The sequence below is a fragment of the Erigeron canadensis genome, chromosome 1 (genome assembly GCF_010389155.1).
Source record: "Erigeron canadensis isolate Cc75 chromosome 1, C_canadensis_v1, whole genome shotgun sequence".
Lineage (NCBI taxonomy): Eukaryota > Viridiplantae > Streptophyta > Magnoliopsida > Asterales > Asteraceae > Erigeron > Erigeron canadensis.
In genome coordinates, this window is record NC_057761.1 from 52,670,562 (window position 1) to 52,685,313 (window position 14,752).

A 14,752-nucleotide genomic window follows, 5' to 3' on the forward strand; every position below is an offset into this window, starting at 1 on the left:
TGACAAGCATAGAATCCGGATAGTGTTCTTTCAACATAAGTGCATCACCTAAAGTAAGTAATAGATAATTTCTTATATGATTGATGCATGTTATCACCAAAAACAGATTGAAGATAGAAATACTTTGAATGCATATGGTGAATTACGAGTACTTAATTACTATTTGATTGGATCAATAGTCCTGCAGCATAAAATCTGGATTAAACTCTATGTTACGAAAATTATTAGGGCTAGCTAGTAACATGAGGCGTAAAGTTCCGGTGCCGATTGGTACGGAAACTCATTTAGTCGCAAAATCAAAACGGATCCGAAGGTGAATCTCGATCAGTGCCGATTTTTTCTGTGAAAAAGTTTACTTACTTATTGCAATTAGAGGAGTCTTCGAAATCGAATCATCATCGATAATGCGTATATTACTTCCCATATAGTCTATGAGCTTAGTCTGCAAAGTTTCCCGTCCATCTTCCGATGATGACTCCATAGATGAAAACGAAAATAACGAGAATTTTGTGACGTGAAAACGAAAACGATCGAGGGGGAATTATGTATGGATTAGGGAGAGAAAGTTGGTGGGGGGAAATAGTTTCTATTTGAAATATTTTCAGACAAATAAGCACTGTCAACTCCGTACATGGTATCTATATCTATATTTACATTTCTATTATATTTTTATAGTCATGTTTTCGAATTAATTAACTAACTACATTTTCATGTGTTTTTTTAACTTTCTATAATTGTTTGTAAAAAGTTATTACATTGAACTTTTTTTATAAAAAAAAAAATTAAATACTTTCTATCATCAATCGTTGTTTTTTATTTCCTAAAATTAATTGTGTAAATAATTGTTAAATCTTAATTTATGCTGGTATACGGCCATATGTCTTTATTTGTTTGTTGAATTCAACAATTAATTGTATAAAATGATCTCGTTTGCTACAATTTCAATTAACCATCGAGTTAATAGCCTAATGGATAGTGAAGTCCCTTTAGACCATTTGTAACCATTCAATCTTTCACCTACACTTTTTTCTGCCATATCAGCATCACCTTCTCATCTCTTCCATCTTTTATTTTTTTTCCTTAACCATTTATCTATTATTTGGTCCCCATCTTTTTTTAAATTGTAAACTTGTAAAAGATTCTCATTGACCCACTAATTTGTCATCTTCTAATAGGTGAATGCATTAGCCTAGCCATCTTCACCTTCATATTTAATCTATATGCCATAAAGCTTTCACATCTTAACCTACCTATTTCACCTATAGTTTTTACCTACTCTTAAGAATGGTCTTATAGGGATTGGATTTGGAAAAACTTAAGCTCAAGTTTTAAAAAGCAAGATTTTCTCCTAACATGTTGTCGTACTCATAGACGGACTATTATGGGGTTTTCCTCCTATTAGGTTTTGGGTTAGGAGCTCTCTAAAGCAGACTTAGTTAAAACAAAATAATTTATACCTTCCGTTGTGATATTATCCACAACTTTTGGAAAAAAAAAAATTAATTATCATTTGCATTCTACAATTAACTACTATATAAAGTTATTACTAAGGCATTTATTTTTTCCTTCAGAGTTAACTGTGTAAATGCAGGGACGGCTCCACAATGGGGGCAGTGTGGGCAACTGCCCCATTCCAATTTTGGTACAATGTAATTTTTTAAAGGTATATTTATAGTTTTATTCCTAAATAATACTCGTAACAATAAACAGAAAATACATTATACATACAAATGCCACCATTGTTGTCATAAGTCTCTTCTTTGGAAGTATGTTACTTATGTTGGGAGCATTAGTTTTGAGATAAAATCTTCTATTGGTAAAGTAAAAATTTTCAGTTATTTTGATTTTTAATGAAGTTGAAAAAGAGAAGTTGAAGAAAGTGTTTTATTTGTTTGGGTAATTGTATCAAAATTTATCACATGCTCTAAAATTGCAAAGAACAATGTTCAAGTTAAAGATAGATGTTCTCATAACTGACACCCAGACGAAATTATTTTAAGGGTCAATTTTTTCTAAATTATCTGTTGAGAGTTAATTTTTGTTTTAAAAATTTTTTCCCCTCAAAGATGACTCTAATAAATATAATAAGAGACTTTTAAATTTGCCCCCTTACAAAAAAAGTTCTGGCTCCGTCTCTGTGTAAATGGTTGCAGTGCCGGCTGAAGAGTATATGTGGGTTAGACATGGACCTAAAGCCTCCAAAGTACAAGGACCTTCACTTTTTATATATTGGGTTTAATGTTTCAAACTTTAAATATTTGGGCTACATATTATTACTATATCAAACCTATTTAAAAAAACAAATAGGCAAATAAACCTAAGAGCTCACCTTAAACAAAGCACATTACAGACACAAAATGAAGTTACAATTGATAAAAAAAAAAAAAGGAAATAAAAGGGAAAGATTATGAAAACGAAGACATTTTCTCTCCAATAGGCCCCAAAACATGATTTCGCTTAAGGCCCCCAATAAGCTTAAGTCGCCACTGAATGATTGTTAAATATATTACATTGTTGTACGACTAACGTGTATGAACAATTCGAACAATTCAAATGAGGGTTAGATTTTAAAACTAGTATCATTTTTATTTCTGAGTTCGATTTTTACAAAACAATGAAATTTTTTATAAACTAAAATGTTTAAAAAAATTTCTCAAGTTGCCATGTATATGTTGTGCTATATTTGTTGTTTATTATTATTAATTGTTTGAGGGTGGTAATGTCTGACATGACACACGACCCGTCACGAAATAAACGGGTTTGGACTAAGGCTGAATAAGAATGAATCGTAAAATTGATCAATAAGTCTAAAATTGTCTAATAATGGGTTCGGTCTCGTTGACTTTCTAGCCCGTTTACAAAGCGTATACGAATATAGGAAAAGTAAATATTACAAATTCAAATATTTAATTTCAAATGTTGTAACCATTTTACATTTTCTACTTATATATTTATATCTATATCTATAATATATTATGAAAAAAAAATACTCGTAGCACTTTATTTTCGAAAGTGTTAAAAAGTATGTAATATTTTCTCTTAACACCTCTTAAAACATTTTCACTTACATTACCCCATTAATATTAATGATTAATTACATGTATCTTTTGAAATATTTCCATTAACCTTTTACATCAATTAACTACACCACTCGACGCAAGGGCGGTACTAAAGGGGGGGCAAGGGGGTCCAATGCCCCCCTCCAAATTTAAATTTTGTCATGTATTTTTAAATTTTTCATAAATTTTTAAAAAATTTATATAGGTTTTTAACATTTTGTCCCCTTTTAGATTTATTTTTCATAAGTTTCCAAAGTTTGCCCCCTTTGAATTTTTTTTCCTGGTACCGCCTCTGACTCGACGTCTCATCTACCATCAACAATCGCCCCCACCACCACATCGTCGCCGCTACGACCACCACCGCATTGCACGAGTAACGTGTTAGTGTATCTTAACAGTTAACTAGTTGTTACGCATGTGAAAATACGGATTGTTGATAAGCAATTTATACAATACGTATTATTAAATAATGATTCAATATAATCAATCACTAAACGCACCCTTATTATCACAAGAAAGTAAATGCATACATAGAAAGAATTAGTATTTCAAAATGTAAACTTTACATGAATTGTCATAGTGTATATTGAACTTTAATATTGTGTATTGTATGTAATGAACTTTTAAATCTTGTGCATTATATGTATCTGACCAATCAAAAATTTACAAGTGACAGCTTATATGGTTGCCACGTATAACCACCAAATACATACAATATATATGATTTGAAAGTTTATTACAAAAAATGCATAACATTGAAGTTTCATACCATGACAATTCATTTAAAGTTGTTTACATCTTGAAATAGTGAGTTTTCCCCCATAGAATATTTGAAATATACATTTTTGCTTCGAATATTCAAAAATCACATCATATCAAACTAATCACCACCACGACACCACCACCATCAATAATTGACACCGTTGCCGCTGCTGTTGCCAATCACTGCGACCACTGACCGTCATCACAATTTTTTTTCTTTAAACTTTCTGTCTTTGAAATATCAAAATTATCATTTTCCTTTATTCACTAATTTAAACATCTTCATATAATAAACTTATAATACCCTTAATGAAATAATTTACAGCAAATATCCCTAACACTTAAAATAACTACAAAACCACCTTTAATTTCAATTACTTTTACATTCACCATCATCATCGCCCCCACCACTACTTCTGTCATCATTACCCCCACCGCCATCGCATCATGTAAGCATAAGTCCAGTATAAGGGGATAAAAAGACAATGATAAAAGAATTTTTAAAATTAAATTAAATTAATAAGATATGTAAAGTTTTATCATTAACTAGCACGGCACCTGCGCTATGCGGCGGTGTTCGGGGCGGCGATGGTGTGGTGGGGGATGTCTTTTGGTGGTAAAGGCGACGTCAAGTGGTGTAAATAATTGATGTAAAAAGTTAATTGAGATATATTAAAAAAGTAAGAACTAATAATGTAATATATCATTAATGGGTAATTTTTATTGGGAGATGGGAGATTCAGATTATTGGAGTAAGGAGATGACCAAGGGCAAAAAAGTAAAATTGCATGTCCCAAATTGTGTAAACTTTCAACAAGGGTGGATAATTTTTAATAAGGAGTATAGAAGTATAGATGGTCATGACTTAATAAAAAGGTTATTGGGAGATAGCAAATTACTAAACAAGTTGTCTAGATAAAAACCTCTTAAGTTGGATTAACTACATAGATAAAAATATATATGGATTAAGTGGTTGAGCGTATTAAGTGGTTGAATGCATTAAGAATGTCTATATGGATTAAGTAAAATATATATAATTGACGGTTATTTTTGTTTATTAAGTAAAAAAAAACATAAAATTTGACTGAATGATTAATTTCTTACTATTAAGTGTATCAAGTAAAAAAGAAACAAGAGCTAATAAAAATCACATGTCAAAATTGAATGATAAATTTATCTATAAAGTTACCTTCCGTGGATTCCCCTTCTATGTGTCCGCTAGGTCTTGTTTCTTATATTTAGTCAAATTTCATGTTTCTTTTCTGACTTAATAAACAAAAATAACCGTCAATTTTTAATTCATTCAGCAGCCCAAAAATACTCGGCACTAACCGACCCTAAATCGGTTTAGATCGTCAAAAAGAAAAAAAAATCGATCTAGGGTAGGGTTTTCTGTAAAGAAGAAAACATCAAATTTTGAATAGGTTTTAGTAATTTATTAAGGGAAAATGATTTATGATATTAACATCATCTTTGTTGGATGATATTGCTCTCACAAACTCATTTAAATCAATTTTTACACATGTCAAAAAGCCCCCATGATTTTTTATGGTTTGTGAGAGCAACATCATCTAACCAAGATGATGATCTAACCAAGATGATAAGATGATGTTAACATCATCTAAGTTATCCGCTTTTATTAACTACAATAATTAATTATTGCTCAGCAAGTTATTGTTAACAATATCAAATTCGATAATGGGCGACTGTTCCCCTGTGCATAACGAATGCCATTCATCTCTATCTTCAGGTCAGTTTTTTCTTTTATATATAATTTTTTTTTATTGGTTGTTCAAAAAATTATCTATCTGTAATAAAATAATTGTCTTGATTTAATAATCTTGATGATTATGGAACAGATAATATTGACAACCCTTGCACGATTCATGAGAAGATTAAAACTGTAATTAGTAATGTTAGTAGTAATTTAAATGGTCGATTCATCCAGTTTTGGGCACCCGTTGTGAAAATAACAGCACCCGGGACGTCAAGGCGGGTACTTTCAACTGCAAATCAACCATTTGCCTCACACGAGGACGACAACTCTTGTTTTGAAACATATAGGTTATCTTGTTTGAAGTATTTATTTAGTATCGATGATGATATGCATTATGATAATTATGAATTCGAGGAGGGAGGTAATCGCATGTTGATCACACGTTGTGGACCTGCCGCTCCGTTCCTCAATCGTTTACCATCCGTTGTGAATGCCTTGGTTACGTATAGTCCATTGGTGATTGCTGCTCTGCGATGTGGAATTAGGAAATCTTTATTTCTGCCTGTTTTTTATGGCCATCCTGCTCAAAGGTCTACCTCTTGTGTTGGTGTTGTCGAGTGTTCTGTGAAGCCGCAGTCCGGTCTTCTTGGAATTTTCAAAATCTTGATTACTTCACTTGAGGTACGTACGTGTTTCAAGCGTTTGTTACTTCACCACCACCACTACTACTACTATTTTACTAGAATGCAATTCTGGAATAGGATCTTATCGATTGGAAACTTTACGTATTGTTGAATTATTACACTCAGACTAGACTCTCAAGAATAGACCCCCCCTCCCCCCAATAGAAAACAAAACAAAATAATAATAGTTATAAAAAAGTAGACTTGTTTTATTAATAAAAAAAACAAATTGCTCTTTTTTGGTTCAAAACGAGCTTCTATATATACTTAGGTACACAGAAATGGGGCCATCAACTATCAAAGGCCTAAAGTGCTAACTTTAGCAGCTTCTACCCTTAAACATCCATGTGAATTTAGAGGGTTGATATATCCTTACGTTTGCTTAACATGAAATATAGCTATTTTACATAAAATTTTTGGTACAGCTTAAAACGCAATTAAAAGCCGGCTGTTTCTTTGTACTTGAATCTTCCTCAAAACGATTGTTACGTGGTGTCCTCCTGAGTTTTGATCAACTGTATGCTTGCAACACTTTCTAACATACTACAATTTTGTTAGACAGTAGTTAGTTAGCTAGAGATTTGACGCGTAATTTTGTAATCCAAGTAAATTTGTGTATTCAAATTTTACTGCATGTTGACCTGCTAGCTACTGACCTTTTTGACCTACTGTTTCAATTATATACAGAGAGTTGGTCTGTGTATGTTTCATGTACAAGAAAGTCGCCCATACAAGGTAATGGTTTCTGAAATTATATATCATTCGTTGTTTTTCAAGTAGGGTTCAATTATATCCGAATCTTCTGGAAGAAAGAAGTATAATTAACTGTTGAAGCTTGTGATATCTTGTATGTAACAGGCTATACGTGGCCACAAACAAACCACTGATGAAATTGAAAAGGCATTAGAGATAGTTTCCGAATTGTATGGCCTAACTCTTGGTCAAGTTTGGATCTCTTGTAAGAATGAAAATCTTTTGCCGTTTTCATATCTCTCTCGAGAGACACTAACAAAACCAAAGTTTGCGGTCAAACTTTTTGGCTATTGTTCTGATTCGAGTCCCTCGTTCATCAAGGAATACTATGAGTATTGTGATAAGCTTTCTTTTAATTCGGCGGGTGGAGTTAATGGGGCGGCACTTGAATTTCACAAATCAAAGTTCTGTGCAAATATTGATAAGGTGATTGATAATGCACTCCTGACGACATTACTCCCTAATTCCGTCAAAACTGAATGTAGTTGTCTCGCCATATGCTTGAGGAGTAATGACACTGGAGAAGATGTGGAATACGTGTTTGAGTTCTTATGGCCCCGCAGTCGGAAGTATTACATGTTTTTGGAATCTCTGTTGTTAACACTTAAGAGGTGTCTTCCAAGTTTTAAGTTTGCTTCTGATGCACGACTCGGTGATGAGTTATGGATTGTGGATGTTGAGAATCCTGAAAGAACTAGAGCCAGACTTTCTAAGATTCTCCGAGGAAACAAAACATCACAGATACTTAAAGCATTGAAAGAAGGAAGGAGATGGGAGGGCGAGGAAGCAGGACAAAATCTTGCTGGTAATCATAATCTTGTGTGCCCGAATCATTTGTAACACATTCATATAACAAATGCCACTTATTGCAAACATTTCTTATATATCAAAGCACTAAAGCTTTTTTTATTTTTCTAATCCCCAGGGTTTGTGAAGAGAAAGTCGAGTGGAATGTCGGACTCTGAAGTTGACTCGAACCAAGAATATAAAAGAACAAAACAAGAGCACTCCGCCGACAGCGACAGTGAGACATCTCCATACAATGAGGAGCGATTCATAGTTTTTTTATGAATGGCAACACAATTATATTAATAACCAGGTACCAGTGATCAAACTTGCTGACAATCAAGAGGTTATATCGATTTACTGAGCCACACAGGAATCCACTATGTACCGAAATGATACTCTCTATGTCTCAATAAAAGATTTATTTTGTTTTTTCGATATTACAATTTGTTTGATGAGGATTGTTTGCAATTTTTGCTTTTATGGCCTTGTTTGAGACCTTGCGGTAAAAATCCTTTTGCTGTAAATTAATTATTCTTAGCAATTAAGTGGTAATGTTGTAAATTAATTTTATTAAAAGTATAACGAGTATTTAATAAGTTCATTGATAGTGTTATATATATTCGTAAGAGTATTTAAGATATTTTAGAGGTATTCTTTATTTTAATAACGATTAATGATAATGATACTGATTAGTTAAAACTCTTGAAAAATATGGATTTTTATTGAGATTATTATTATTATCAAATTTACTTAATGTATATAACTTTTTATGGTTTTTTTTTTGAGTATTTTTATTAATGATTTTTTTTGATGATTTTTTTATGTATAAAAAGTCAATTATATGTTTAAAAAAGTTATATTTATATTTATATTGTATTTTTATTTTTATATTTAATCTGATACAACTAACCTATCTCTCTGTATTATTAAAAGAGAAATTCTCATGACATAATAAAAACTTGTGTGTCGGTCATCTAGCCAACAATGTTTTTCTTATGTCACAGTCTACAACCAAATTCTTTTTTGTGTTATTACTGTTTTAGTAATATTTCTGTGTGCGTATATTATATATATTATATATATATAGAGGGTAGGGAGTATGTGGCTGTTAGATACCCAACTTGGGTGTAGAACCCCTCACATCTTGTTTTTTTAATCCATGAAAAGAATGGGGCCCAAGCATTTGTATATATATTAAAATATTAGTATGTGAGGGGTTCTATACCCAAGCTTGGGTATCTAACAGCCATATACTCCTTTTTCTCATATATTTTTGTCTTAAAGAAAACAAAACACCAAAATATGAAATTCACCAAACACTTGAAGTTTTCCGACGAAGTAGATTAGTCGACAACCTATATAAAAAGAACCTACTCGTTTAAAAAATAGATTTTACTCAAATATTAGTTATTTTACCTTATCATATAAACAAATTTATTCAACAGACTCGCATTTTATGTGAGATCCGAATCTAGTTTATTTATATATATATATATACTAGATAAACTATAAAACAACTAACGTAATCTTAGTTTTTTTTTTCCGCTTATGTCGTAGTCGATTAATTACTTAAAAAACAATTTTATCTTAATCTTTAGCTCAATCTTAATATTTCCTTAATTTTATCCTAACTTAATATATCTATAGACTATAATCCACCGGGTCAGTAAATCTTTGCCTGTTTACCATGCCTTACAATAGCAGATCTATCTAATTAAAAACCAATCTCAATTTTTTAATCAACTTAATACTTGAAAAATCTCTTTCTCTCTCACAGACACAATATCAAAGCCACACAATTACGATCGATCCATCGATGTCAGGCGCCATAGTAATCGGAGCATCAGGCTCATGGGCACGGGCAATGTTGAAGATCTCCCCTTATACCTTCTCCGCCATCGGTATCGCCGTCGCTATCGGTGTTTCCGTCTTAGGCGCCGCCTGGTATAATTACTTTATTTTACTTCAATTCATTATCTATTAAAAAATACAGTGAATAAATAATAAATCGTTATCGTTTTTATTATCAGGGGAATATATATAACAGGAAGTAGTTTGATCGGTGCAGCAATTAAAGCTCCTCGAATTACCTCGAAAAATCTTATTAGGTATGTATACCTAACTAATTAAAGCCCTAATCTTTATTTATTGTTTTTGAATTTTGACATTTAGTTTAAGTGTGAGGAAAGTGTTTAGATCTCGGAGTGTTACGATATGCTAGGTTTCGTATTGTTTAGGAATAGAAGAAACCGGATGAGTAGTCGATCATGACAATCCGGGATAATACCGGATGTGTTTACGTTAGATCAGAGTATGTGAACTGTGCTTTTGAACTTTGTAGGTCATCCTTTGCCTTAGCATGATATGGCATGTTAACTTACCATAGAAAAGAATGTTGTTATATAATATATTATATGCAAGAATACGTGTTTGCTTCGTTAGATAGTTTGAAATGTAAGTTTGACGATAGCTTCTCACATGGCTACATCGTTTGAGGTTGTTTGGTTGGTTCGAAGTATCCATTTTAGACCGTGAAATGCACCGTCTATAGAAGAGGATACTTTTACCAAAAGGTCACTAGGAGAGGGAAAGATTTGTTAAGAATGAGACGGAATACAACTTCTTATTGCTCTTTTGTTACTGTATTGACTTTTGTGAATTCACTACTAGCTAGGTTGAACAGTTGGTACTTTTTTCTCTGTTTTTATTTCGTAAATGTTACGGAGTATGTCTTGTATCGTTTCACATGAAGGCAATGCAAGAAGTTGTACTGTGCTTTCTCTAATCGAATAAATAGTAATATTTTGTAAGAATTCTTTGTTATAGAGTATGGACTATTTTCTTATATTTATATGGATAGGCAACATGATTGATGTAGCTTTGTTTGAATGATCTATTCATACTCTATGATTATTTATTGATTCTCTTAGCAACACAACCAATGTTATGAAGTTTGAATTGTGTTTGCTGTAAACCTGAGATTACATAGTATTAATACATCCACACAGTTTACAAGTGCTGTTATGATGGTTTTCGTTCAAAACTTAGAACTTTTGTATTAGATGGACTGGTACCTGCCACTTGTGAAACCCAGGGCCCATTACAATGAAGCCTCTCCAAAAAAGTATTGGCGTGGGTACATTCCTTTGATTGAGCACTGTATTGGCCAGTGGGTGTTAGATGGAAGTTCTGAACCGGCATGATACCCCTTGCAGGGAGAGGGTCATGGTACCAATGCGGTACGCGGGACTAAGGGGTTCTCGGCAGGTTACCCTTTTTCAGGACTTAAACGATATTATACGTGAACCTGAGTTCACCTGGAAAGAAGGGGGAGGCAATGGGAAGGAAGAAAAGAGGAAATGAGCCTAATATCCTCGCTTTTTTTTTTTTTTTTTTCCTTTCATAATTTGGAAGATTGTCTTGTCCTTTTTTTTTTTTCCCTCAATGAACTTGGGAGCTCAATTTAGTGTGCGATATTGATGTTCAAGTGGCTGAGTCTTAAACCATCTCAATTTATGTTTCAAGGACCATGGTGAATAAAAGTCATGCTTCATATTAGAGGATTTCATGGACAGCTTGTACCTTTAAGGTAAATAACCCTATTATACAAAAAATACCAGTTCATCATATGGAACAAAGAGTGTTATCTTTAATCTACCATGCTGTTCTATTTGCACACCCTCTTTGCTCATAAAGTAAATAAGTGAGTGTTGAGTGACGGGCCATCAAGTATAACACACATGGGTTGTTAGACATAATCAGAGATATCTTGATCCAGTCCAAAACATTTAGAGGGGTCAATTCAAATAATGAGGGAACACAATCTGATTCAGGGTACAAGGTGTTCATATAATCATTCTTACTGAAGTAGCATCTTATGAAAATGATGTTAAAAAGGATCATGTCACTAGTCAAATGCACATGTAACTTGGTAATTGGTAGGTCTATGTGAGGGGTTGTTTGGATCTGTGTTTTGGAACTGATTATATGATTTGCAACTGAAGTCGCCATACTCAGTTTAATGGTTGGATAAATGGATTTTGCTTCTTATTGCTGGATAAGTTTGGGGTGAAAAAAAGTTCCACTCCATCTTCAACATAATTGATTACCAATGGGTAATATGGCCTGTTTAACTCTTCGTATTATTTTATTCGACACTCTTACTTGTATTTTACAAGACCTCCTATCTTTTCAAGTCTGTCCTTTCTGGTCATTTTATCAACCACTTTAAGTTATCAGAGCAATTACCAAACACTACAAACTATTGGTGATTTGAGCATTATAACTTCATCAGCAGGACACATGAACACTATCTTTTGCAGCAGTCTTATTACTGATGGTATCCCGATTTTTCTCATTTTATATAATAACAAACACTTTGAGAAAGTACATCTAAAATCCCTTTCATTCTGTATAGGTTATAGATTACTGAATGTGGTTATATTTGCCCTCAATTAGCCTAATGTGTGGGTGTAATCATGAAATCATGTATTCTAAGTCCTGCCATGCATCCATTTCTGGAAAGCAATATGCTAAAGATTATATGGCATTATTTGAATTTTGTTGTGATAGCGAATGTATAAGTGGAATATCATACATTAAGTTATCATACAGTCATATCCTAGATCAATATTGCTTGATATTCTTTCAACTGTCAAGATATGAATCAATTTGCACATACTGACATTTGAGTAAGTGGTATTGGTATAATGATGCTGGTCTAGAAACTCAAGTAAAACAATCTTACTTACATAATGTTTCCTGCATTCACATAAAGCATATTTACACTTAAATGTGATCCGGAAAGTACTTACTAGTTTATTTCTTAGGGTAATTGGTTGAAGGGAGCAAATGCCCTTGTGTACATTGATCATAGAATAAAGCCTTATAGGTTGTTTATCCGGATGATACTATACAGCAATCTTGTAGAAGTTGATATTGTTACGTGTTGGTTTTCTTTTTTTGTTTGTTTGTTTCTCTGTATATGCAACTCTATGTTTAAGAGTGAGGTCACAGTGACTCTATGTTATAGTCGAACAAGTGTTGGATTTTAAAACAGTTGCAGCAGGATAAAAGGGTATCAAAGAAGAACCATATTACAGTGAGCAAACATAGAGTAGTCTGTGTTTAGTTTCGAGAAATACAATGTTTGATGCTTTCTGGTAGCTGTATTCAATATTTAATGTGAAGTATGCTACCAGCTTCTATTTCAATAGTTCCAAACCATCTTTCCTCTTTACTGAGGCTGCATTCATATTATTATGTAAAATATGCTATCGTCTAGACTCTAGGATTCCGAGACATTCAATTTTGGATATTATCTGCTGGCTGCAAAATCCATGTACAATCTGCTGTCTAGGATTCCTAGACATACAATGTTTGATGATTTCTAGCTTTCTGCTGTCTGCAATCTGCATACATAATCATGTTTTTGGCTTATGAAGGGATGATGATATATTTGCATTTTATCGTATTTTTTATTTCGCCGACTCTTTACTGTCTTAAATTACTCTCCTTTGTTCCATACGGTTTATTTTGATCCAACATTATCAGACCTTGATCTGCTAATGTCCCACAGATGTCTCTGATTATGATCTAGTTTGAACATATATGTGATCACAGTGTCATATTTTGTGAAGCCGTTGCAATATATGGTGTTATCGTGGCCATTATTTTACAAACAAAATTGGAGAGCGTCCCATCCTCACAAATATATGAACCCGAGTCTCTTAGAGCAGGATATGCAATCTTTGCCTCTGGGATTATCGTGGGTTTTGCAAATCTTGTATGCGGGTGAGTCCCACCTATACTCATCTTGGAATTTCTTAAATAAGTGTTGGGTTTGTTAGTGATTGAAGTGTTTAAACTTTTCTGTCACAGGTTATGCGTGGGAATTATTGGGAGTAGCTGCGCCCTATCTGATGCCCAAAACTCCTCATTGTTTGTGAAGATCCTTGTGATTGAGATTTTCGGTAGTGCATTGGGTTTGTTTGGTGTGATTGTGGGAATTATAATGTCGGCTCAAGCCACCTGGCCTTCAAAAGTATAATTTTGGCTTCTTTTAGATGCTGAAGAACACAAATACTTGCGTGTGCATATCTAGAGAAGTGCCTTAGAAACGGAAGAAGGAATAAATATGTGGTTTGGTGTCTTTATTGATTCTTGGTATATGTTAGCCAATAAAGATCGTGTAGAATCTTTATTATTCATGTAGAGTACTGCAAGCTTTTGTAATTTCAATTGTTTCAAATGTTAAATCATGTCCACAAATACAAGCATTTTGAGTTATGAGTTTCGTTGAAACTGAAAGCTGCAGCCTTAAAACCATGTCATTTTTCATTCATATCGGATATGATGATACCTATGGTGTAAAACCGTGTCTTTATTCTGTTCTAAATATATCATACTCACTATCTATCGTAGTCTTCGTATATATCTTGAATGTTAAATATTTGAATGTTTTGTAATCTATTTTAATTTAATTCGAACACCAGATTCACACATAACATATTCTTGTATGTCGTTATGCTGGGGATTTATTTGGACACGCATTGTATTTTTTTTTTTTAACTTTTAATTTCAGGTAAAAAGTGTGAAAACTTCCGATATAAGTGGTAAAGTAAATGCTCAAACCAAGTCGGAAATTAAATTAAGCAATAATATTTTTATTCAAAAAGTTGTGATGAGTAAAATACAGGTATTATTCAAGAGTTAAGGTGTTTATCTCATGACAAGTAACTAGTTTTTGGTTGAACCCTTTTGCTCTAATAAAGATGTAACGGGACTAAGTCAACCGATTATTTTTTTAGATCAAAGGAAACCATCGTTGTACGGTGGGCGACATTGTTATTCGACAATTGCCGTGTAAAAAAAAAGTTGTATGAAACTACTTTCTACTTTTGGTATCTAATGAGATATTGTTTAAATTATAAAATCTTGAAGTCTTATATTAAAAGTTTCAATACTAAATTTGTACTGTAATCACTAAA

At 32.9% G+C, this 14,752-nt stretch overlaps 2 protein-coding genes across 2 annotated transcripts; both read left to right on the top strand.

Moving 5' to 3' along the window:
• Positions 1–5,503: 5,503 nt before the first annotated feature.
• On the top strand, positions 5,504–8,198 carry LOC122582491 (protein NLP4-like). The gene is made up of 5 exons (XM_043754894.1): positions 5,504–5,571; positions 5,681–6,219; positions 6,909–6,956; positions 7,080–7,779; positions 7,900–8,198. The coding sequence occupies exons 1-5, from the start codon at positions 5,520–5,522 to the stop codon at positions 8,043–8,045; spliced, it is 1,485 nt and encodes a 494-aa protein (XP_043610829.1). The 5' UTR covers positions 5,504–5,519; the 3' UTR covers positions 8,046–8,198.
• A 1,292-nt stretch (positions 8,199–9,490) lies between these two features.
• Positions 9,491–14,072, top strand: LOC122582498 (V-type proton ATPase subunit c''1-like). The gene is made up of 4 exons (XM_043754905.1): positions 9,491–9,707; positions 9,794–9,871; positions 13,386–13,556; positions 13,644–14,072. Exons 1-4 carry the CDS (start codon positions 9,580–9,582, stop codon positions 13,810–13,812), a joined length of 546 nt encoding a protein of 181 aa, XP_043610840.1. The 5' UTR covers positions 9,491–9,579; the 3' UTR covers positions 13,813–14,072.
• The last annotated feature ends 680 nt before the right edge of the window (positions 14,073–14,752 follow it).

Coding starts and splice junctions, on each gene's coding strand:
- LOC122582498 (XM_043754905.1), top strand. CDS start 9,580: ATGTCAGGCGCCATAGTAATCGGAGCATCAGGCTCATGGGCACGGGCA. Junction 9,708..9,793: donor TCCGTCTTAGGCGCCGCCTG/GTATAATTACTT, acceptor TTTTATTATCAG/GGGAATATATATAACAGGAA. Junction 13,557..13,643: donor TTTGCAAATCTTGTATGCGG/GTGAGTCCCACC, acceptor TTTCTGTCACAG/GTTATGCGTGGGAATTATTG.
- LOC122582491 (XM_043754894.1), top strand. CDS start 5,520: ATGGGCGACTGTTCCCCTGTGCATAACGAATGCCATTCATCTCTATCT. Junction 5,572..5,680: donor CCATTCATCTCTATCTTCAG/GTCAGTTTTTTC, acceptor ATTATGGAACAG/ATAATATTGACAACCCTTGC. Junction 6,957..7,079: donor AAGAAAGTCGCCCATACAAG/GTAATGGTTTCT, acceptor TGTATGTAACAG/GCTATACGTGGCCACAAACA.